At 37.8% G+C, this 25732-nt stretch overlaps 1 protein-coding gene across 1 annotated transcript in view; it reads left to right on the top strand.

Moving 5' to 3' along the window:
- Positions 1-25130, top strand: part of LOC145659173 (polyadenylate-binding protein 1A-like) — a 44732-nt gene extending 19602 nt beyond the window's left edge. Inside the window, exons 2-7 of the mRNA XM_081720316.1 lie at positions 22918-23197; positions 23289-23328; positions 23550-23720; positions 23968-24099; positions 24222-24643; positions 25074-25130. Of these exons, the coding sequence (XP_081576442.1) occupies positions 22918-23197; positions 23289-23328; positions 23550-23720; positions 23968-24099; positions 24222-24456 (858 nt within the window). The 3' untranslated portion in view covers positions 24457-24643; positions 25074-25130. The remainder of the gene's footprint in view (positions 1-22917; positions 23198-23288; positions 23329-23549; positions 23721-23967; positions 24100-24221; positions 24644-25073) is intronic.
- Positions 25131-25732: the final 602 nt, after the last annotated feature.

Genomic DNA, 25732 nt, shown 5'->3' on the forward strand with positions numbered 1-25732 from the left:
AATGGTGAGAAAAAGTTACCTGTCAGTCAGTTCAGATGACACCATCCATGGGTCTTCCTCCATTATCAGGACACCATCTATTTATCTTGGGTTGAGCGATGGTAAGTGTGTCAAAGAAGCAATTTTTAAATACTGGGCCTAAATCTGTTTAATGCTGTACCACAATTCTTTTTGATTGTACCAAAAAAAAAGATCTAGTCTGGAATCACTGGGATAATTTGGGTTGAGTTTAAATGGAGCCCACTGTTATCACTCATAATCCGGTTTCAGTTGTGAACTGTCTTTTGTGATGTTTCTTTAACCCAGTCCCCCACTGCGAGTAAGCCTGAAAGGCTGGGCCAGGCCAGCACTGAAAGCATGCCTAGACTGCTCATGCAGTCCTCCACCAACGAGCTGCTCACATGCCTGGGTGTGTTCTTGTGCCGGCGTTGCTGCCTGCTGAAGGACCTGACTGCTGACGAGCCTGTGCAGTGGCTGCGCATTGTGGACCGCTACGTGACACTGACAGAATGGCAGGAGAAAAGCTTCCTCATTCCAAGCACCGTGGTCTTTCTCTACATGCTGTGCCGCGACATCATTTCAGCTGAGGTGGCCACCAAGGAGGAGCTGCAGGCCGTGCTGCTCACATGCTTGTATGTGTCTTGCTCCTACATGTGTGAGGAGATCAGCTACCCAGCCAAAGCTTTCCTGGTGGAGGAAAACAAAGGGGCCTTTTGGGCCCGATCCCTGGACATTGCTAACCGCATGAGTGGCAAGATGCTGCAGATTAACAATGACCCGCAGTATTTTTGGCAGGTCTTCACTGACCTGAAGAACATGATGGTTCATTAAAGGATTAAAGAATAAAATATTTTATTAATTAAACATTTTGTTAAAATTTAATTTAATTTTAGTTAAAAAAAACAAACACATAACTGCAAAGTCAGTTGTTATAATGTGTGATGTAATTTCTCCCCACCTAGCGTTATTACATCTCCTAATCTTACCAAAAATGTGCCACTTGATTTAGTTATGTTAACTTGATATCAAAGATGTCAAAAGCAGCTTTTAATGTCAGCTGATGCTTGTTGGCATAAGCATTTATAAATGTTCAAGTATGTTTATGTCAATTGTCATTAAGGGCTTATGTGGGAGTCATCTAGCACTCTGAACAGTGCCCTTCAGTAATGTTACCCAAATTTCTTATCTGCACCATCAAATGAGCTCCACTAGACCTAATCTGCCATATGACAGCACTCAAACACTGCCAGTTTGAAGTGGTTCTGCTGTGCCCCACAACTCTAGATATGTCTCCCTATTCTGAGGGAAAACGTTTATTTTCACAAAATGAATTCTATACTCAGCTCAGCAGTGAGAATACTGTGAAGTAAGAACTGAAGCCTGAACCAGGCCTAAAAGCTATTTAACTTTGTGGCTCAAGGTGAAGATGCACTGACATGCAAAACAGCTCTCTGATGTATTGTGGTTGGGTGGAATGAGTCTTTGATAACTAAGATTGTAACTAAGATTGAAACTGCTCACTGCACTACAACAAGTACACAAGGTGCAATGAACTTGCTATGAGAATGATCTCAGTAAGTAACTCAACAAGGATAGGCTCATCATGATGCATTAGCTAACATTCGGCACTCATACACAAGGGTGAATGTTCAATTTTCATTCAAGCATCTCATGGTCACAGTCTGTAGCGTGTACAAAAGGAATCTAAAGGAAAGGTGTGAGCAAGTGCATCTTCCACTGATAAGAGATGTAAATTAAGACTCGAATTGTAACGTTAGAAAAAAGTACAATTCTATCAATTTATTTAAGATGCCACACCTTAAACATTTAAAGTTATTGTTATTTACAGTAAATTTATTATAATGCAAAATAATTTTAAAATGTTATTACAGTGACATCTCATGAACTATTACACAATTATTTTACAAGGGACAGACTGATTGACTAAATTTAAAATTAAGAAAAGCTTAAACCAATTTTAAACAATACAGAAACTCTACATATAGAATATAAAAAGTTAATAACAACAATCACAATAATAAGAAGAATAATAGTAATAATGCAAACAAGGATGACAATAACAATCACAATAGTAATAATAAAGTCAGTGTCTTCGGCTTTTCTTCTTAGGCTGTTCAGGCATGGGTTCTCCACTCATGTCCACTTCAAAGTGCGGCACGAAGCTGTTGAAAATTGGAGTAGAGAAGCTCTCAGTCACGTCGAACTGTCCATCAGGCTTCACTTCCTCTCGCAGAGTCAGACAGAAGAGCGCTTCCCACAGGCGCTGCTTGATCCTGCGGCCCAGTACAAGGCTGTAGGGCTTGGCCTGTCTGGAGGGACTTTAAGTTGAAGTTCAAGTTCAAGAGGTTTTATTGTCATTTCAGCTATATACAAGTACACAACAAAAACGAGACAATGTTCCTCCAGGACCATGGTGCAACCTGAAAACAACAGTGCAACAGACAACATGCTACACAAGTGCAAACAGTCCAATATAGTGCAAAATGTCATTAAATAAACATTAAATAAACAATAATAAATACAGGACAGGACAAATACAAAATAGAAAATGAGTAGACAGTGCAATTTAGTCCAGTACACAGTACTGGGCATATGTAAAGCGAGTTGTGCATAGCATTCAGTGATATGCTACCCTGAACATAGCAGTCACCAGTAGCAGCCAGAACAGTTCAGAGTACAGTGCTGGTTTAGTACAGTACTCTAGCAGCAAGTAGGATAATGTGCAAGACTGCAACAGGAGTGCATAGTTTATTTGTGTGACGTTTGACTTCAGCACTAGTCCAATGCAAAACAATGTGTGAGTGTGTGTATAGATATGTATGTATGTATGTATGTATGTACGTGTGTGTGTGTGTGTGTGTGTGTGTGTGTGTGTGTGTGTGTGTGTGAGTGTGAGTGACTGTCTATAAGCATGTATAAAAGTGCCCATTTTGGAATCTGAATTGGAATTGGAGTTAGCCAGAGTTCAGGAGTCTAATGGCTTCTGGGAAGAAGCTGTTGCACAGTCTGGAGGTGCGGGACTGGATGCTGCGGTACCTTCTTCCAGATGGCAAAAGGGTGAACAGTTCATGTGAGGGGTGTGTGGGGTCTTTCACAATGTTGGTGGCTTTCCGGATGCAGCGTGTTAGGTAGATGTTGGTGATGGAGGGAAGAGAGACCTCAATGATCTTCTCAGCTGTTCTCACTATTCTTTGGAGGGTCTTGCGGTCAAAGGTGGTGCAGTTCCCAAACCAGGTAATGATGCAGCTGCTTTTGGCCAATGTTTTTTTAAAAAGAGATAAGGAGATACCAGAACAAAATAGAAAAGCAAATAATAGAGGAAGATGGCATGGGATGGAGGGATGGAGGGATGATAAAAGACGGGTAGTAACGGATAATTTATTCTATTCTCTCAGCTATTCTCTTTAACTAATTCTGAAGTCTGCATCTTTATTTTCTATTTGAATGTTAACTTTACGACTAGCTGATTGGGGTTTAGGAACGACACTAGCGTTGATTTTGATTCTAGCCACAGTTCTAGTAATAAGCAGTGTTACAACTCTACATGCAAAGTCACTGAACAGTTGACTGTTAATTCTGTAGTAAGCATAATGCAAAAAATACAACAACATATTTTGTTGTGATTGAAAAAATTATGTCCTAAATACATGCGTTGTAAATACATTGACATTAGTATTTTTAATTAATTTCTAACATTCAGAGACATTCAGAGGTGTTTCTATTAGGCCCAGAGTCAGCTAGGTCTCCACTCTCTAATTACTCAATGAACCTCAATGGTTTCCAAATCACATCTTCTCTAACAGTTAAAGATCTTGGAGTTATGGATCCCAGTCTCTCGTTCGAAGCTCACGTAAATAAATAATGTTTCTAGGACCCCCTTTCTCCACCTTAGAAACATTTCAAAGATTAGGAACATGCTCTCCACACATAACGCAGAAAAGGTAGTCCATGCATTTATTACTTCAATATTGGACTACTGTAATCCCTTACTATCTAGCTGTGCTATTAAGTGCCTAAAGTGCCTAGCGAGTTCAAAATGCAGCAGCCATAGTTCTTAATAGAGCTAGAAAATTTGATCACATCAATCATATCTTAGCTACTTTACTTTGGCTCCCAGTAAAATTTCGTATTGATTATAAACTACTTTTAATAATTCCAAATGTGCATTAGACTTTACAGTAACCTAAGACAACCCTTTTGCATGAAGGGAACTGGTAACTATGCTCACCCTCCATAATGTGCAAAAGATATTTAAAGTGTAGGACAGTCGAAGCATTATGTGTGCGTGTGCGTGATGTTATTAACATGACAGTAAAAGCTCACCATTTTTAAACGGGGGCTGATGGACTTTCCATTTATGCAAGACTTATGTCAAGAGTACATGTCAAAAATTAGAGACGAAATTAGGTGCTAAATGCTGCAATTAGGCATACAGCAGTCAAAGGCAATTTGGAAACACACTTAGAAAACAAAGATCATGATCTTTGATCATGATCAAACTTTCAAAAAGCTTCTCAACGTGACGAGAATGTGAGGTTTAGGTTCATCTATAGTGTTACAGTATCAATGTGAAATATGGCTATTGAGGTTAGCATCACGTAAGAGTGTATATGTGTGAAACATCTTCGTCGCCATAAATGTTGTGTTGTTACATAATTAAGCAGTCCATCCAGTTTCATTTACTTGATTTATTAGCAACCTGTGTCCACTGTCTAACTCAAGTATTTTTATTTTTATTTCCTCCATGTTGTTTATAATAGGCCTACAGTAAGAAATCATTTTAAAGGTGATCGCCATTTCTCCCACTGTACACTGTTGAAGCATACAAGTTTTTATTCAGTGAGAGATATGTCCTTTATGGGTGACATGCTACATTTGTTACTGTTTTCACTTAAACAAGGAAAATCATACTCAAAACAGATATATAAGTGGACAGTCAGGGTGAAATAAGTAACATTCTCCTTTTAATGTTATATTTTAAAAAAATATTAAAGGTCCTAAGTATGTCAGTGTTTTAGTTAGTCTTTTGGCCAATGTTTTTTTTAAAAAAGAGATAAGGAGATACCAGAAAAAAATAGAAAAGCAAATAATAGAGGAAGATGGCATGGGATGGAGGGATGGAGGGATGATAAAAGACAGGGGTAGTAACGGATAATTTATTCTATTCTCTCAGCTATTCTCTTTAACTAATTCTGAAGTCTGCATCTTTATTTTCTATTTGAATGTTAACTTTACGACTAGCTGATTGGGGATTTAGGAACGACACTAGCATTGATTTTGATTCTAGCCACAGTTCTAGTAATAAGCAGTGTTACAACTCTGCATGCAAAGTCACTGAACAGTTGACTGTTAATTCTGTAGTAAGCATAATGCAAAAAATACCTAGCATAAATAAATACGCAAGAATGCAGAGCACGAATAGTCGTTGCTTACAATCACTAGACAATCACTAGCAACTACATTTGCTAATCATTTTCTCTTTAAGGTTGGTGTAAATTGAAAACTATTGCAGACGTGACGTGTGATGTCATAATGCAGCCGCATCAATTATGCGATTATGATGTAGTCAACAGATTTTTCAAATGAACAATTTCTGTGAACCATTTTTAGTCTACAGATCACAGATAACGGTTACACTTGGATTTTCAAAACTAAATTTATTATGGGTCAGTCCGGTAGTTACGATTGCAATCCAAGACGCAAGGAACATGTTCCTTCTGAGAAATATGAAAAGGAAAAGCACGGGATATTTGGTAAATATAGGAAAAAGAAGAACGAAAAGACACGAGCCCAGATCCCTGCCAGAATATTCACGCAGCTTGTGCTATTGTTCACTTGCTGTTGTCGGAAGGGTGTTAAGAGAAGGAACACTACCTCAGTGGATGACTTCTTTAAGGGTAAGTTCTGACCACAGCCACCACTTGGATGAACTGTGTGTGTGTGTGTGTGTGTGTGTGTGTCTGAGAGAGAGAGATCTACGTAGAAGTGTTCTAAGTATCTATACAACGCTAATAAGACATTTTCTGTTACTTTTTAAACAGATACTAGACCAAAGTATTTATTGAAGAATGACTTGCCTACTGAGAGAACTGAATCAGCCATGGTAAGTAAAGTAGAACCAAGGCAAATGATTTAAAGCCATACTGAGGCAAGGGACAAAAGCCACAAAAAATGGAAAAACAGCTATGGTGAACAGTGATGCTAATTTAATGCTTGTACTTAAGTACACTGAAATGTCTTTGAATATAAATTACAAATGCATTTCAACAAATGTTGGAGAAATTAATTAAAAACACTAATGTCAATTTATTTAGAATATATTTAGGACACATACATTTAGCATATGCAATCTTTGTCAATTACAGGAAAAAAAAAATATTGTTGGTGGGTTTTTTGTTTGTTTGTTTTACATTCTCCTTAATATAGAATTAACAGTCGACTGTTCGGTGACTTTGCATGCTGAGTTGTAACACTGATTATTAGTATAATTGTGGCTAGAATCAAAATCAACACTAGCTAAAATGACTGAATGCATTGGAATTTATTATTCCAATAGCACAATTTGAATGGGTCTACGGTACCTTAGTGTGTCAGGTCCTGTTATTTCTGTTGAACATTTGATATTTGGGGGCACATTTTTACATCATTAGGCCTGCAGGCTATGTGATAACGGCTATGCGATAAAAATTGTATTTGTTTCCTTTCCAGTGCAATACAAACTATAAATTCCAAATGCATCAAAATGTAATTAAAGTCATATTTCAATTCAATGTATTTAAATACTGTTCAACAATATTTCTACTTATATCTACAGGTGGAACTGAAGTCTTTCAAAAAGATAGAACCTCCAGATATGAATTTCAAGATGATGCTTCCTGAAAAGACTCCTTTGAATCAGATTTACGATCACAATGACTGGGATGAATGTATTGAGGACCCGGAAGCCATGTTTGCTAGAGTGAGAAAGTCTGCAGTGGAGCAGAGCAATCCTAACACTTGTTTTCCATAAATTCTCACAATGCTATGAATTATACATTTCAAGTAGATGTAATTAAATATTGCTTAACACTGTTTCTCTTCATAGCTGGAACTGAAACTGAATTCTTTCATAAAGATGCAATATGATTTCTGTGAACATGATATGGACCAACTGATTGAGGAGATGGAATCCACAGTTGTTAGAGTGAGAAAGTTTGCAATGCAGCAGAGCAATCCTAACACTTGTTTTCCATAAATACTAACAATGCAATCAAATATGCATTTCAAGTAGATGTAATTAAATATTGCTCAACACGGTTTTTGTGTCTGCAGGTATTAGACGCCGTACTTGCTAGGGAGGATATGGTTGCATAACCTCTGACGACAGCAATAAACAGCATTAAAAATACTCTGACATTTTTCAGTCTAATCTCTGCCTATGTTGTCTGCAACACAGTCAATTAAACCATGGATAGTAATTATATCTTTTTTTTTTTGTCTCACAAACATTCTGAATGTAACATTTCCTAGAGCTTTTAAGATACAATCACCATACTTGGCACGCACACTATTTTTTCCCTTGATGTCCACTTACATCTATGTGGCTTAATAATCACAATTCATTTTTACACAACCAATTTCCAACCTCTATATATATCGCTCGGAATTCAACAGACACCTGTTGCTACTGCACCTTTAAGACGGATGTAAGATAAATGAGCTCCTTTATGATTGGCTGCCCTGTATTGTGCTTCATTCAAAAGGTACTCAGAGCTGAAATGCCTGAGAAAGGCAATTTAAGTGGGTGTGCTAAACCTCTATAGGCTGACTAGTCAGAGATTGGTCAATAAAGTGTTCTTGTGACATTAGAAATACAAATTTCAATATGGGGGCATTTTTGCAGCTAACTAAAACACTGACCTAGTTAAGAATTTTAAGATTTAAAATAAATAAATAAATATATATATATATATATATATATATATATATATATATATATATATATATATATATATATATATATATATTAAAAGGTGAATGTTACTTATTTCACTCTGAATGTAAAACAGTGCATATTGTGTTAAACGGGATTTCCATCCCATGTTTTTAAGGCTGCCTTATGTATAAATAAATAAGCAAGAATGCAGAGCATGAATAGGTCAGTCTTCCATTCTGTATCACATACCTACCTTTGATAACACCGTGGTAACTGGAAAAAAAACAACCCTTTTTACTCAGTTGTCACTACTTCCAATAGACTTCACGCTAATCTCATAGAAGTCCACCCCTTTCCGTGTCCTCCGGAAACAGCACTTCCGTTGTGTTGTGACAGGATTTGTTCCTGAAGTTGTATGCGTTTTCTAAATTTGCACCGCATTTCTAAAGTGTGTTACCACTTTGATGAATATGCTTTGTGTATTTGCAGCACGATGGGTTTTCCAGGACACCGTAATTTATGCATGTTTAATTCCATCTTTTATTCACGTACTAAGCCCAACTCTATAGGCTAATATTTATAAAACCGAGATAACCATAGAAACGTCTTCATCTGTGCTTGATACTTTCACGGAAAAACGTAACTGCTGCTTGTCAAGCTTGTTTCATCAGGTTTTATATCATCGTCATGACGTGTTTGAATTGATCCCAGGCATATGCAGTCCTCATCAAAATCCATTCATGTCCTAGGCTGTGAGTAAGCTATGTTCTCTCTCTGGTCACAGTTGGCAAATAAATTGTGCATATAGATTGTGGGGAAAACACTTTAGCACGTGTTCTCCAAAGAAGTGTCTTAATATGAGCTATCTAGCTAGTTCCAATGTCAACTGTAGTCATAACACTGGGTTTCTCTCTGTGCTCAGGTGTCTTATTTGCATGCCAGTAACATGTTAGCGATATTGCAGTAGTGTGAATTTTTATGTTGCCCGTGATGAAAGGTGACAGGAAACAAAAATCCAAACATTTTTTTTGTTCAGGTCTTTTTAACGGTCATAACCGACACATATTTATCTAACAAAAAAATCAGGTTCCTCTAAATGTGTGGAAGAACTACTGTGTATATTTTTGTTTCCAGTGGCCTGAGTACCTAAAATATGTCACCATTTTAGGAAGCAGGAAAGCAGGGCTGCTTACAAACATGACATTAGTAAATTATTTTTGGGATATTTTCATTTATGATTTTCCCCTTTTTGTTGTTTGTTTGCTTTTTTACTTTCATTTTTTGTAGGGACTGTGATATATATTTTGTTATTTGAATGCATAATATAGCTTTGGGGCTCCCACAGACACTTGTGTATATAAACATATTAGGGGAGATTTTTTCATTGATTTGTATATGTTTGTGAAGGAATGCACATAGTTCTCATGTTTGACCCACTTTAAAAATATTTTTTGACTTGTATCAGAAAGGAATACAAGCATTTATTCATATCAACATTTTCCTTGCAGAGTCATTTCAAAGATGATGCAACAGAATAGTTTTGCTTATCTATTCTGTACTTTGTTGATTGACAGGTAATTCCACCCTCAACTTTTTAGGGTGCCTCCCCATAATTGCTCAGCTCTTCTGTGTAATAAAAGCAGGATTGGTTTGTATATCACATTGGTGTAGGTCATTTTCACCCGTTATATAAAGAACATTCTAATGGCTTTGGGGGAGACGAACCAAATTAGTCCTTTATAATTGTAATTATATATTACTTCATTAGAAGTTTGTGATTATTCCTGTTATTCATCAACTTAGGTACCGTGATTTACTGGGGTAGGTCAAATTAAAAGATAATTGCCTGCTTATATTAGGTAAAGAAAGTTTTTTATGTCATAGTTTTCACTTACTATGATTGGGACAATACATCTTTTACATGAGGATGGATTTTATCAAAGCTTATATGGATCTGTATGCCATGCATAGGACACTTATGCTTTATTTAGTTCACTAAATACAAGCAGTTCATTTTTGTTTTAAATGTTGATGTTCCACCTGCTCCATCAGACCCTCTGCTTTGACACTATGTCCACCTGATGTACATCAGTAAGCACAGCCTATAACAAGGTATGTCTTAGCCACTTGTAATCTTCTAAGCATTAAATTTCACAACATTTTTATGACAATGTTAGTCTTTATAGTTTCCATAACTAGGTGCTTAACTGAAATCAGCTCCAGTGTTTCATGTTGATGTCTTTCATTTTTCATACATAGTCATGTATATATTTGTGACATGCTACATTTGTTACTGTTTTGACTTGAACAAGGAAAATCATACTCAAAACAGATATATAAGTGGACAGTCAGGGTGAAATAAGTAACATTCTCCTTTTAATGTTATATTTTAAAAAAATATTAAAGGTCCTAAGTATGTCAGTGTTTTAGTTAGTCTTTTGGCCAATGTTTTTTTTAAAAAGAGATAAGAAGATACCAGAACAAAATAGAAAAGCAAATAATAGCGGGAGATGGCATGGGATGGAGGGATGATAAAAGACAGGGGTAGTAACGGATAATTTATTCTATTCTCTCAGCTATTCTCTTTAACTAATTCTGAAGTCTGCATCTTTATTTTCTATTTGAATGTTAACTTTACGACTAGCTGATTGGGGATTTAGGAACGACACTAGCGTTGATTTTGATTCTAGCCACAGTTCTAGTAATAAGCAGTGTTACAACTCTGCATGCAAAGTCACTGAACAGTTGACTGTTAATTCTGTAGTAAGCATAATGCAAAAAAATACAACAACATATTTTGTTGTGATTGAAAAAATTACGTCCTAAATGCATGCGTTATAAATACATTGACATTAGTATTTTTAATTAATTTCTAACATTCAGAGACATTCAGAGGTGTTTCTATTAAGCCCAGAGTCAGCTAGGTCTCCACTCTCTAATTACTCAATGAACCTCAATGGTCTCCCAATCACATCTTCTCTAACAGTTAAAGATCTTGGAGTTATGGATCCCAGTCTCTCGTTCGAAACTCACGTAAATAAATAATGTTTCTAGGACCGCCTTTCTCCATTTTTAAATTGACTTTATTAAGAAAATTCAATTCAATTCAATACAAACACTCCATCACAAAAACCTCACAAACAATATCTACCAGAGGGAACAGACTACCTTCACTCTATACATTAATAATTAACAACACAATTTACATCTGTAAATTAGGTATACATCATCCATTTATATGTCCAAAAGAGTCCAGGGAATTTTTCCTCTCATATCAAACGTCTTCAACCTTTTTAACTCACACACAATCTGTTTAAAAACTATTTCTGCAGGTATTATACATTGCTCAATAATCATCTTACATCGTGTTTTCCAAATCTTCGAATTTGTCACACAAACAATCATCCAACAAAGGTCCTTCACATTCTCAGTCAAATGCTCATTAAACACTCCATACCTAATACTTTTCCTGTTACGATCCCATTTAATCCCAATACGTTTAATTTTCTTCCAAATTTCAATAGTCCTTGTGCACTGCAGTAATAAATGTTCTATCGTTTCATCGGCTATGCAATTATACATCGGACATTCCTTTGTTGTAACAAAACAACTCCATTTGACAATACATCGTACAGGCAGTCTTCCAACAGATATAAGCCATGCAGTATCTCGAACATTTTCCGAGATACTTTTAGACTGCACATTTTTAACACAGGTTTCACATTCTGTCACTGTCAGACCCTTATAATTGACATTCCCCCAAAATCACAGTCTTGTATTGTTTTATCTATCATTTTATTTGGGGACTTATTCCAATCAATATTAAGCTGCCTATATTTAAACAAAAAATCTCCATATAGTAATTTAAAATAAGGAGCATGTTTCCTTGACTTGCCTCTTTTCTTTCCACTGATTTACATCTCCTACCCAAATTGCTTTCCAAAATATAGCTTTCGTTACATTTTTGCAAAAGGCATTTTCTAATTTCTGAGCTAACTCAACTCCCCCTAATCCGCTTTTATTTTTTGACTTGTACATAATTTCCCTTTTTGTCACTTCTGTTATTTCCCCAAATAAAACGAACACATTTTATTCAGCCTCTTAATACATTTCTCATCCGGAGGGAAAACCGTAGCCAAAAACAACAATTTCGAAAAAATAAAGGTCTTAACCTCCTGTATTCTAGTCTTATAGTTTGACACCCTCCATTTTCCCAATTCTAGTTTAATTTCACACTCCTTTTTCTCCCAATTCCGTTCGCTACATCTACCATTTACTACCATCAAACCTAATATTTTTATTTCAGTTTTTATTTCTACATCTATTGGTACAGGTTGCCCATCTCCTATCCATACCCCTTCACTTTTACTTTCATTTAATTTCGCTCCAGCCACAACTTCATACATTTCAAAGTGCCTCTTAACTATATGAAACTCATTTTGATTCTTGACATAAGCCATCACATCATCTGCGTACGCAGATATTTTCCATCTTTCCATAACTAACATTTGAACACCTTGTAATTGCTGATCATTTTTAATTTTATATAATAGTGGACTAATAGCGATGACATATAATGCAGCACTCAATGGGCATCCTTGTTTAACCCCTCTATGTATTTCAAAATCTTCAGTTAACACACCATTAACATTAATTTGTACTTTTGATTTACTATACAATAATTTAATAATATTTACAAACCTCTCTAGAAAACCATACTGTTCCAATGTACACCATAAGTAGTCTCTAGAAATATAATCTAAGGCCTTTTTCTGATCCTTTACTATTATATTAAAATCCCTCTCAGACCCTTCAGTAACCAAACTCCTTATTACTCTTAAACTATCCCACATGTATCTTCCTCTTATCGCACATATCTGTTCCAACTCTATGATAGCATTCAATATTTCTGACATCCTATTAACAATTATTTTTGCACAAATTTTGTACTCCAAGTTCAATAGGGTTAACCTGTCTCCAATTATCCAACTTACAAGGATCTCCTTTTTTATATATTAATGATATCACACTATGATAAAATGAATCATGCAATTGCCCCCCATCTAATGCTTCATTAAAAGCATCAGCTAGAAGATCAGCAATTTCACTAACGCACACCTTATGAAATTTAGCAGGTAAACCATCGGCTCCTGGAGTCTTGCGTATGTTTAATTCCTCTATTGCTCTGATAACTTCTTTTTTCCTAATTAATTCCTCCAACTCCTGCAGCTCCTCCCCTTGAATTCTAAAATAATCACTTGGAATGTAAACCTAGCCGAGGTCCACAACGAGGTGCAATTTGTAAAAGGACTTTTTTATTTCTCTCAGAGATAGAAATCTGGAGAAATAAATATATAAATGTATTACCCCCCATCAGAGGACCTTTAGAGCTTTATTATTAAAAATAAGACAGGCAGATGAACAGACAAACGCAAAATGTATATAGAATATTTTTAAGCATTCGCCATCTGCACCATTACAGGAATGATGTGCGTGTGTGTATGTATGTATGTATGTATGTATATATATATATATATATATATATATATATATATATATATATATATATATATATATATATATATATATATATATATATGGTTATGTGCGAGTACATGTATGTTGGATTAGAGTGTGATATTTATCGTTTATTGATTCGCTCTGTATGGATTTTATCAAAGGTGTCCAGTCTAGATTATTGGTTCTGTTATTGATTAATTCTGAGAATTATTCTATAGATATATAGTCTATCAATAGATTTTTCTATTGGGTGACACTAACATTATTTTTTGTTTTCCAGTTCATGAGTATGTTTTTTTTTGTTTGCTATTTTTTTGCAATAATATTTTTATTATATCAATATAATAATGTTATACATAGTATCCTGTCATATTGGTTGATGATATGTCTCCTAGGAGACATAAAGATGGTGTTGGATGGATATGGTTATTTAAAGCATGGTATATGTTGGTGATGACGACTTGCCAAAATTGCTTGATTGGTGTGCTCTGCCATTGTGCGTGAATGTAATCGTCAGCTGTGTTTTGAGTAAAGTATGTACAGATTGCTGAGCTTGTGAAACCAATTTTAAACATCCAATGTGTAGTATAATGTACTCTGTATTATTTTGTACTGAATGCATTGTAGGTTAGTGTTGCTGTCACGTGGTAATTATTACACATTTTAATCCAAACTGCAGCGTCGGGGGCTGGTAATAAATCTTCTTCCCATTGTCTCGATGGGAGGGTAACTGTGAGATTTGATTTCACTATTATTTTGTATATCTTAGATAATAGATTTTTTGTATTAAGAATGTTTGTTTATAAATTCTGATATGGATGTAGGTATCGGAATTGATTTTTGAACACATAGATGATTTTAGCTGATGGTATTGTAGGAACTGGGTGCTTTCTATTCCGTATTTTGGGGCTAGTTGTGGGCGTGACATGAAAGAAGTCTTATGATAAATATGTTTAAGGTGTGTAATGCCCTTTTCTATCCAAGATGTAAAGTTTAATATTTTTGTTCATGGTAAAGTCTGGATTGTTCCAAATGGGAGAATGACTAGTTTGTGTGAGTGTGGAGTTTGATATCTTGTGGAATTTCCACCAGACTGTTAGTTTCATGGCCACCTTCAAACTGTCGAAACATGGAAATTTTTTAATATGAGTCTGGGCACATTTGAAAAACCTGCCGCAAACATTACTGACATTATATCTTGTTTATGTGATTGACTGTGTTCGTCTAGCCACAAGTACTTTTTGATTTATTTATTTTTTAATTTGGTAATTTTATATATAACAGCAACAACTGACATCTTAAGTTTTATGACAAAATGTGCAAACAAGCTGGCCTGAGAGGTTTGTAGTGGGATATGACTCAGTGCATCTCTGGTGCTGCTTTTGATGAGTACAGTGTCATAAGTGTGTCTGTCCAGCAGTGCAAAGAGGGGATACAGCTCCTTCTCCCAGAGGTTTCCGATAAATATGTAGATATGTTAGTATGTAATAGAAAGACAGCTGCCCAGCCTCATAGTCTAGGTACATGCCCGCATTCCTGGGCAATTGTGTCAGGGGCAGAGGGGTCTCAGGCTTGGTGCAGGTGTACAACTTCGGGGTGTTCCTCCAGAGCACCCAGAAACCCTCACAGTGGCTTTCGCAACTTGCTCAGACTCAAATCTGAATATCGGCGTCCGAAAGGTCTTAGAGAAGAACAAAAAACACAATACATTTGATTAAATCGTTCCAGTATAAATATGGTTATCAAACATGCTTTTAAAAATATACTTCCATGGAGATGGTGCCCTACAGGGTGGTGTTGGAACAGTGTGTACAGGCTTAGTGTCATGTTGTGGCCCCGCCCCCTCCTCAAACATATTGGTGTGTGTGTGTTCGTCTGTGTTGCCACACCCTCTCGTGTCGTTCACCTGTTCTCTGTTATGTGTAATCGGCTTGGGTGTATATATGTCTCGTGTGTCATAGTACGTGTGTTGGTGTTTGAGATGTGCATAGTGTTTGAGCTTTGTTGTATGTTTTGCATGTTTGCAAAAATAAAAGTGCGTTTCATCGTGCCTCGTCCCCGCATCCTGCTTATCCTTGCAACGTCACAACTAGACCACTTTAGATGTAACTTAGAACCTCCAGTGACCTCTGTATGTGTTTCTTTAGTTGTATGAGCTCCAGTGGAGGACTCTGAATAGTTGACAATGGAAGAGGGCTATATCAGATTCACCCCTTCTGCCTCGGTGTGACAGATTAACACACTGCATTAACGTTTAGAAATAAAAAACATATGATAAACACAGTTTAGAAAATATTACCTTGTAACAATTCATTCAGTATATGAACTGTTTTCTGTGTCCTTATGTCTATAAATTAAAAGTAATAAAAAATTTAAATGATAAATAAATTACAATAAATGTATAAATGTTCACAAATAAGAAACTACATTGGTCTGCACTTTTCTCCACAGATTCAAGGAACTCATGAAAGTTGGAAGCTATAGAAACACATAATACAGAATTATAGACTGACTGATGTGTGAGCAGAAAGATCACTGTGATGTTCTCATATCTAAAGCACTCAAAGCATTGATGTTATGTAAATGAACTGTGATCTGATTGGTTTAAGGAAATAGATTCACCTACTTTGAAGTTCAAGTTTTTATCAAAAGGTTAGAACTGGTTGACTATACTTTGTCTGTTCTGCAACAGGAAATTTAAACATTTATATCCAAAGTATTACGCGATAGAAATCAATTTAAGACTACCCGTTATTGACCGCTAGATGGGGGAAGATACGAAGAAATAATTGAGTCCAGATGCTCCTGCCCGACTTTACGGTGAGACTCTGCTTTTACGTCATTAAAACGTTAAAGAAAAAAGGCCGCCATATTTGTAGTTCCACAACGTGAAAAGGCGTCATTTTGTATGCCAAAGAATGAATAAACACCATGCCATGCCTTGAAGACGACGAAATTGCAATCTATTTAGCTAGCCATAAGAATAAGAATAGCTGTTTGATTTACATAATCACAAATATATTGCATGTACATACATCTACATTTCAGCCGATCAAAATGTTTCACGTACTTATAACCGCAACTTTATGTTACAGCGGTCATATCAGAGATTTACCAATATAAAACGCAACAGGTGTCGTGTTCTGTAATAGAACATTAACATTCATATCCATATTACACTGCAGAAATCAATTCAAGACTGTAGAGTCGTCGTACCAAATGACGTAAACTCAATATAAACCGCTGACTTAATTTAATGAACAGTATTAAGATAATGAGTGAGTACAGCGAGTCTTGTCTTACTGATGCCTGTTCTAACTGAACATAGGCAGACTCCTGCATGCTGACTGGTCTAGTCACCAAACACCTGCAGCTATGGCAGCTCGTAGCAGGCAGTTACCCCTGCCATAGAATTAAAAAGATTCCATTTCAGCAAATGTTAGCGCATTTGACAATGGGACAGAGACAGAGCAGGACGAAAATCCACCCTCTGTCGACTGAACATGTGCGGCGGAGGATGAGCAATGACTGGCCCATTAGACCAATCTTGAAGCGTGTCGAATTCTGCATAGAAAGTGACCAAAGCTGGAGGTTCTCTGCACGAAGATCAGGCACTAGCAGGCAAACCGAGCATTGCAAAGGCCATATTTGAAATTCCCACAATGCTTTTCTCACCGGGCGTATGTCGGGGCAATAACATTGTCAGTTGGTCCTAGCAGACAATTATCAGCATGACAAGAGTCTTTCATATCAATAAATTCTGACAAAACTTTGAAAGCGATAAGCAGTGGTTAGCTCGAAAGTTATTCATAAACAAGCATGTTGAAAATTACGAAGCAAGAGACTTAGATCAGCTGTTGTCTCTATCGATGGTCTGAGTGAACCATGTGTTCTTAGCATGCAGGTAGGGTCTAACGCCTTCTGTGCTGAGTTGCTGTTTCCAGATTTTAAAAATAGAACTCATTGTTAAACGGCATCTGTAATAGTTAAGGAAAGTGCGTTATAAGTATAAAGTGTTACAGTAAGTGTTTTGGCCCCTGACTGCCATTAGGACAAGCCAAGACAACCGCTCACTACGTTAGCTTATCTACTTGTTAAATCAGCCTGAAATTAAGATACAGCTAAAAGTGTTGATTTTTATACTAAGATTTTAACAACTTCAGCCAAAGTATTCAGAATGTAAATGTTTGGTCTAGCAGGTATGGCCCACAACTGATGCAGAGAGTGCATGACATGGCAGAGGGGATTCATGTTGGCAAAATGCCCTCCTACGAATTAGTCCCAAATACTGAAGCAAAAAAGAGGCCGAATTCATCTGATGGAAGTAAGTCTAAAAGGGCTTCTTGATGATGTTACCCTGGTGACTTGCATTCTTTCCAGATGCTCAACAACCACTAAAAGTAGTGCATTGCTAAAAACTACTACTTGTGCTGGAGGTGTTGAAAATATGGTTTCCTTGTCATTGTCAGTTTGATTTTATAAGGTTCTACGTGGGTATCGATAGGAGCTGAAACTGTGCATGTGTTGCCCCTCTGAGGAGATGAGCCAATGAGGAAGATGCCCGTGTTGAAATTTGGCTCTAGACCACGCTTTGAGCTGGTGCACTTTGTCAGCGGTTGAAGTTGCAGCAGCATTGGCGGAGTGGGACGCAATGGGGAGAAGGAGAGCGAGAAGGATCTCAGGAGTGAGAAGCTGAACAGCGGCAAGCAGCGGGAGGCTGGAGACAAAGCCTCTCCTCTCCCTTCTCTGACACAAACACAGTCACGTGTTATATACTCACATAATCCAAAATCCAGCATCTTTTATTTGCTGTTAGCTGGCGAAGAGTAATCAGTATAGTCAGATTCCTTTAATGTAAACACTTGGGAAAATTCCTGCCATGATACCACTTTGGACACAGGGAAGATTTGATAGTAAATATTCTGGCAGGGACAGGCCATGACGACTAAGGAAAGTTTATAATGAAGGTTAATTACACCATTCCATAAAATATAGATTCAGTTAAAATGATCAAACTTTTAAGTCATTCACTTTTATTTTTATGTAGCTAACCCTTTCTTACCGACTTAGTACAATGACAGGAGTTAATCAGAAACGCTCTCATTGGCATTTCTGCTTGAATTGGCTTGACTTGGAAATGGTTGGCTGGAAAATTCCTGCCATGAGATCACTTTGGACACAGGGAAGATCTAATAGTACATATTATGACAGGGTGAGGTCATGACTGCTTAGAAAAGTTTATAATGAAGGTCATGAAAGGTCAGTTTTGACTAATTGCAAAAAACACCATGTAAACATTAGAATGGGAAAGTCAAGCGGTCTGAGCGAAGCGAACTGCGAACGAGGCATGGAACAGACTAGCCAGGACCAATATTTTGAAAGTGATCAGAAGAGGATGACATCAAGAATCATTCTGATGATCAAGTGGCGCACGGTCAAGCAAATTGCAGCCAGATACAATGCTGTTGCTCCAACTAACATGTCTGAAGGCACACCATGGGTCCTCTGAAATCAGTAGATGTTTGAACAGAAGGGCTTACCTATGTATTGTGACCAAGTGCATCCCTTCATGCAGCTGCTTAAACTATGGCAGAAGGACACTTTCAACAAGACAAGAAACCCTGCCGCAAGGGTTGTATAATCACGGATTTGTTCCAGTATCAAGACAGCAAATTTTCAATGTTTCCCTGGCCTTCACAGTCCCCAGATCTTAATCCTATAGAACATCCCTGGGTAAAGGTATAACAGGCAGTTTAGAACATGTCAGTCCCTCCATGTAATTTGAGAGAAAATATCCTAGGAAGATTGGACCAAAAGGAAAAGCACATTTGGTAAATATGGGAAAAAGAAAAACGAAAAGACAAGATCCCTACCAGAATATTCACGCAGCTTGTGCTATTGTTCACTTGCTGCTGTCGGAAGGGTGTTAAGAGAAGGAACACGACCTCAGAGGATGACTTCTTTAAGGGTAAGTTCTGACCACAGCCACCACTTGGATGAACTGTGTGTGTGTGTGTCTGAGAGAGAGAGATCTACGTAGAAGTGTTCTAAGTATCTATACAACGCTAATAAGACATTTTCTGTTACTTTTTAAACAGATACTAGAAGAAAGTATTTAATGAAGAATTACTTGACTACTGAGGGAACTGAATCAGCCATAGTAAGTAAAGTAGAACCAAGACAAATGATTTAAAGCCAAACTGAGGCAGGGGACAAAAGCCACAAAAAATGGAAAAACGGCTATGGTGAACAGTGATGCTAATTTAATGCTTGTACTTAAGTACACTGAATGTCTCTGAATATAAATTACAAATGCATTTCAACAAATGTTCGAGAAATTAATTAAAAACACTAATGTAAATGTATTTAGAATATATTTAGGACACATACATTTAGCATATGCAATCTTTGTCAGTTACAGGAAAAAAAAAATACTGTTGGTGGGTTTTTTGTTTGTTTGTTTTACATTCTCCTTACTATAGAATTAACAGTCGACTGTTCGGTGACTTTGCATGCTGAGTTGTAATACTGATTATTAGTATAATTGTGGCGAGAATCAAAATCAACACTAGCTAAAATGACTGAGCGCATTGGAATTTATTATTCCAATAGCACAATTTGAATGGGTCTACGGTACCTTAGTGTGTCAGGTCCTGTTATTTCTGTTGAACATTTGATGTTTGGGGGCACATTTTTACATCATTAGGCCTGCAGGCTATGTGATAACGGCTATGCGATAAAAATTGTATTTGTTTCCTTTCCAGTCCAATACAAATTATAAATTACAAATGTATCAAAATGTAATTAAAGTCATATTTCAATTAAATGTATTTAAATACTGTTCAACAATATTTCTACTCATATCTACAGGTGGAACCTAAAGATATGAATTTCAATGAGAGGGATAAATGTATTGAGGACATTTGTTTGCTAAAGTGAGAAAGTCTGCAGTGGAGCAGAGCAATCCTAACGCTTTCAAAAGGTACTCAGAGCTGAAATGCCTGAGAAAGGCAATTTAAGTGGGTGTGCTAAACCTCTATAGGCTGAATAGGCAGAGATAGGTAAATAAAGTGTTCTTGTGACATTAGAAATACAAATTTCAAAAGGGGCATTTTTGTCAGCTTAACTGACATAGTTAAGAATTTTAACATTTAAAATATATATATTAAAAGGAGAATGTTACTTATTTCACTCTGACTGTAAAACAGTGCATATTGTGTTAAATGGGATTTCCATCCCATGTTTTTAAGGCTGCCTTATGTATAAATAAATATGCAAGAATGCAGAGCATGAATAGGTCGGTCTTCCATTCTGTATCACATACCTACCCTTGATAACACCGTGGTAACTGGAAAAAAAACCAACCCTTTTTACTCAGTTGTCACTACTTCCAATAGACTTCACGCTAATCTCATAGAAGTCCACCCCTTTCCTTGTCCTCCGGAAACAGCACTTCCGTTGTGTTGTGACAGGATTTGTTCCTGAAGTTGTATGCGTTTTCTAAATTTGCACCGCATTTCTAAAGTGTGTTACCACTTTGATGAATATGCTTTGTGTATTTGCAGCACGATGGGTTTTCCAGGACACCGTAATTTATGCATGTTTAATTCCATCTTTTATTCACGTACTAAGCCCAACTCTATAGGCTAATATTTATAAAACCGAGATAACCATAGAAACGTCTTCATCTGTGCTTGATACTTTCACGGAAAAACGGAACTGCTGCTTGTCAAGCTTGTTTCATCAGGTTTTATATCATCGTCATGACGTGTTTGAATTGATCCCAGGCATATGCAGTCCTCATCAAAATCCATTCAAGTCCTAGGCTGTGAGTAAGGTAGCTAGCTATGTTCTCTCTCTGGTCACAGTTGGCAAATAAATTATGCATATAGATTGTGGGGAAAACACTTTAGCACGTGTTCTCCAAAGAAGTGTCTTAATATGAGCTATCTAGCTAGTTCCAATGTCAACTGTAGTCATAACACTGGGTTTCTCTCTGTGCTCAGGTGTCTTATTTGCATGCCAGTAACATGTTAGCGATATTGCAGTAGTGTGATTTTTTATGTTGCCCGTGATGAAAGGTGACAGCGAATAAAAATCCAAACATTTTTTTTGTTCAGGTCTTTTTAACGGTCATAACCCACACATATTTATCTAACAAAAAAATCAGGTTCCCTAAACTATCCCACATGTCATACTGAAGGAAAAAAAATCACTTGTTGCTAAGAGATAGTAGAAGCACAGTAATCCGCTACCTGTAAAAATAATTGAACGTTACAACTCTGGCTTTGAATACATTCTTATGGATTCTATTTACAGTGTGGTTATACAATAAAATAAGTTGTACATTAAAATAATTGTAATTATTTACAGGTGCACACGTTTGCCAGAGCGCAAGACTAATTGCGTTTTAAAGTAACAATGCTTATAGATGTATGTCTAGAGAAATTAGGGCGCAAATGTAACTTTGTAGCCAGTTATCTATGATAAAACGTAACCTGTCATATTTGGAACATTTCTCCTTACCACAGGGCGAGACAGTGAGGATTTTAGGAAAAAACATTACGCTACCTGAATTTACCAAACTATACTGCGGAAGTTAAAGAATCTTAACGTTTGAAACGCTTACACACACACACACGTAAATAATATTTATTTTCAAGAGGGTGACAACGTATGAGAACTGAGAACTTGCATCAGTAATGACGAAATAATACATATTCATAACATCTAAGAGTCAAAACTCCGTTTTAAAACAAAACAATGAGGTGCGCTGTATCGCGAATATCAGTTAAAGGACCTGTAAAAACCATATTTGATATTTTACTTAATTCTCTAATCGAGTAGATCACAGATTCGAACAGGATGGGCTGTGTTTGCTCGTGTATGAAGGTATGTATGTTTTTTCCTACACTTTGGGAACGATTTTAAATACGATAATCTGAAAAGGATTAAGATTTATTGTGCATGTCACGGAACGCTTCCACTGGTCACGTGGTATGGCCCGCCGCGTGCACTGGGAGTTGTTCGTTGACTGTCTCGTGCGTAACCTTGCCTATGTTGTTCAGCACACACCTGCATCGGTTTACTCGTCATGTTTGTATGTATTTAAACCCTTGTTAGTGTGTGCCTTATTGTCAGTCGTTGATCATGTTCACGGTCACAGTTTGTGTTATACGTGAGTGCCGGTGTCTGTATCGTATGTTAATAATCGTTAATAAACGTCTCCGTGGAGCGAGTCTGTACGTCCCGTTCCTTGAGCAGCGGCACTGGGGCCGTTACAGTGCGTAACTAATTAGCATTTTCCTGTAAAAAAAATAGCGCAAATGCAGATGATTAAAAAGTTTTGTTTTGTTTTTTTTTAAATCAAAATGAGATTATTGTAAGAATACCGAGATATCGCTAAGTCGCGATAATACTGCATATACAAATCAATACGTTTCTACAATGCTTTTCTACAGAAAAAGAAGGAGAAAACGAATAGAAGTTGGTGGAGACACATAATCTCATCCTCCAAAGTGTCTGACTCCTGCGTGGCATTAGACGGTCACGCCGCGAATGTGACCACCTCCACTTCTTGCCCCTCTTCCTCTGAGGGGTCCCTGATCTTCAGTACTGCTTCTTCCTTTTCACCTGTGGACATATCCCACAATGCCTCTTCTACCCAGTCGTGCCTTCCTGGTCAAGCCTCCTCCTCCTCCTCATATGAGTCGCTCAGGACTACAGCAGTGATTGTTCCTGGTTAGAGCTCAGCAGATTTGATCATGTTGTTCAAATGCATAGTCTGTTTTTGGTAAAGGACATTTACTCCAAGTTTCTGTTCTCTATACAGAGGCTGCAGATAAAGATGTGGACTCCGTGCGCATTGAGAGGTGGGTACATTATCAAAATTCATCTTCGTGGCAGAGAAAAGTGTGGCATGGTGGTTACCCAATGGCACTGCCATTGTAACTTCCTTAGGGCATAAAACGAGAAAAAACATCATTGTATTTTTCATTCTTCACACCTTTATCTGTCTAAGGGTTGTTATGTGAACATTTTGTGCATAACTGGCCACTCTGTATTCATCTCTCCCTTCTTTTCTGTCTCTCAGGTTTCCGGCTGTTCTGATGCAGGCAGACACTCGTGTTCAGCCGCGGAATTTATTGCGACAGCTGCTGCACGTCCTCAGGAGTAAAAGGATGCGTCAGATTGGTCAGGGTGAGGGCCAAGGCCACACCCCCATCCATTCCGCTGTCGAACACCTCAACATTCGGCAGCTCGGGTAAAGACGAGAATACACACCGCGTTTTACTACACAGCCTATTAAGAGTAGATGATTTTACAGTTTACACAGGTGAAGCTCAGTCTTTTTCTCCTATACAAATACAAACATATTGTAATTAAATGAACAGTAAGTCATTTAGCAGTTCTTCTTCACATTATGAAACAGCCATTATACTGACATGTAGTGGCCTGGATGTTTCAGAGCTTCTGCACTAAATCTATTTTTAACATGGATGACCTGTTAGGTTTCCCAACATTGGGAACAGCTGCTATATGAACGCCACTCTGCAGTGCCTACTGAGTATCTCCTGCTTCTGGAGACCCATCAGAGCTCAGTCATCCTGCTTGACGGATCCTTCTAGTTGCCAGATGCTCAGGTACCCGTTCAGAACCAGAGGCTTCACATGGGTCTAAATGAACTGTTTAATCATGAGTGCTTAAGGAGGTGCTGTGATGCTCAGAGATATAAACCACTTGGTCTCCCTGTTGCTGTGTGTAGATGTTTTTCAGATCTGCAGCAGGCCCAACTCACCACTCGCAGCACAAAGCAGAAGGTGCAGCTCCTGGGAGCCCTGCTTGAGTGTGTTTCAGCCCGCTGCCCTGCATTCGAAGAGGACTATGAACAGGTCCAGCTAAATGGCCCCCTCAGCCATTCAGAACACATCAGAACCTCACGCAGTACCCTGCAGGAACTGCACACGGCCACCTTTGTTTTCTCACCGTGCTGCTGTTGAAGTCCAGGAGCAAATCCTCCTCTGATGTTCTCCTGTGCTGTCCTCCACAGGATGCTCATGAGTTCCTGATGCTCTGCTTACTGCAGCTGAAAGAGGAGGGAGAGAGACTCAGGGCCTCTTTCTTCTCTTACATCTGCCCTGTGGCAAACTTTGAGTTTCATATCAAGTCTGTGCTCACATGCACCAGGTAATTAGGTATCACTGTTGCATATCTCCTTTGTGTTAATGGACTGGTCTTAACCAGTCTTAACATGTTTGTTTAAAGTACATTTTCTCACCGAGAGTAGGCGCTTTCTCCGGACATCTCTGTTTAAAGTATTCATGAAAGTTTCATAACATACATAACTTAAATATGAACATTTAAAATGCTCACAAGTTCAGCTTGTATTCATCACATAGCTTTCAAATCTCAGAGTGTGTGTGAGTTTGGGAAAACATAACAGACATGGACTGAGCATTCGAAATGTTTTCTGCTCTGATGCTTCACATTAGATAAGATGTTATCTACTTGTAAAACTGAGCAAATTAGCATGTGATAACTCACACACTGTATAAGGGATGCAGGAGATTATTTCTGTGCAAATGTTGTAACATTTCTGTTCTCCATTTTGTGAAAGCTGTGGAAAGCAGAGCTGCAGAGTGGATGTCTACAACCACCTCTCTGTAAATCTGAGCCCTGCTACGACCGACAGCCTACACACTTACTTTAAGGTTGGTCACCTCACACACCCTCTTTGGATAAGGCTTCATTACTGTGTTGTAAAGGAGAGAATACAGTTATGACATGCTACCATTTTGATTTTATCACTCTCAATGAAAGGGTCTCTTTCTTTTTTCAGCCAACACTACTGGAGCGTTTTTGTGAGTGTGAAGCAGGCTGCGAGGCAACTGAAGAGGTGGAGTTTTTCACACTGCCACGGTGAGTCTCGTCTGACGTAGATGACCTTAAAGAATGAGTTTTAAACCAGTCCAACACACACACCCTCCTCCACTCACACACACTTCCAGTCCTTAAGTCACTTTTCCTCTTGGAACAGTATTTTCGTCCTCCACCTTAAGCGGTTTGACATGCTGGGCCAAAAGCTCTCAGACGTGATGGACGTCCCGTCCGAGCTGGATCTCTCTGCCCTTCCTGGGGTGGCTTCTCTCAGGCAGCAGTCGAGGTGAGCTCGTACCATCAACCCGTGCCCACATACTTCTCTGTCCACCCATTCCCATTTAGCTACAAAATGCCGACTGAATGGCTTTGTGGTTTGTCCTCAGTGGAGCAGCGGGA

The sequence above is a fragment of the Electrophorus electricus genome, chromosome 9 (genome assembly GCF_041902795.1).
Source record: "Electrophorus electricus isolate QZ-2024a chromosome 9, ASM4190279v1, whole genome shotgun sequence".
Classification (NCBI taxonomy): Eukaryota; Metazoa; Chordata; class Actinopteri; order Gymnotiformes; family Gymnotidae; genus Electrophorus; species Electrophorus electricus.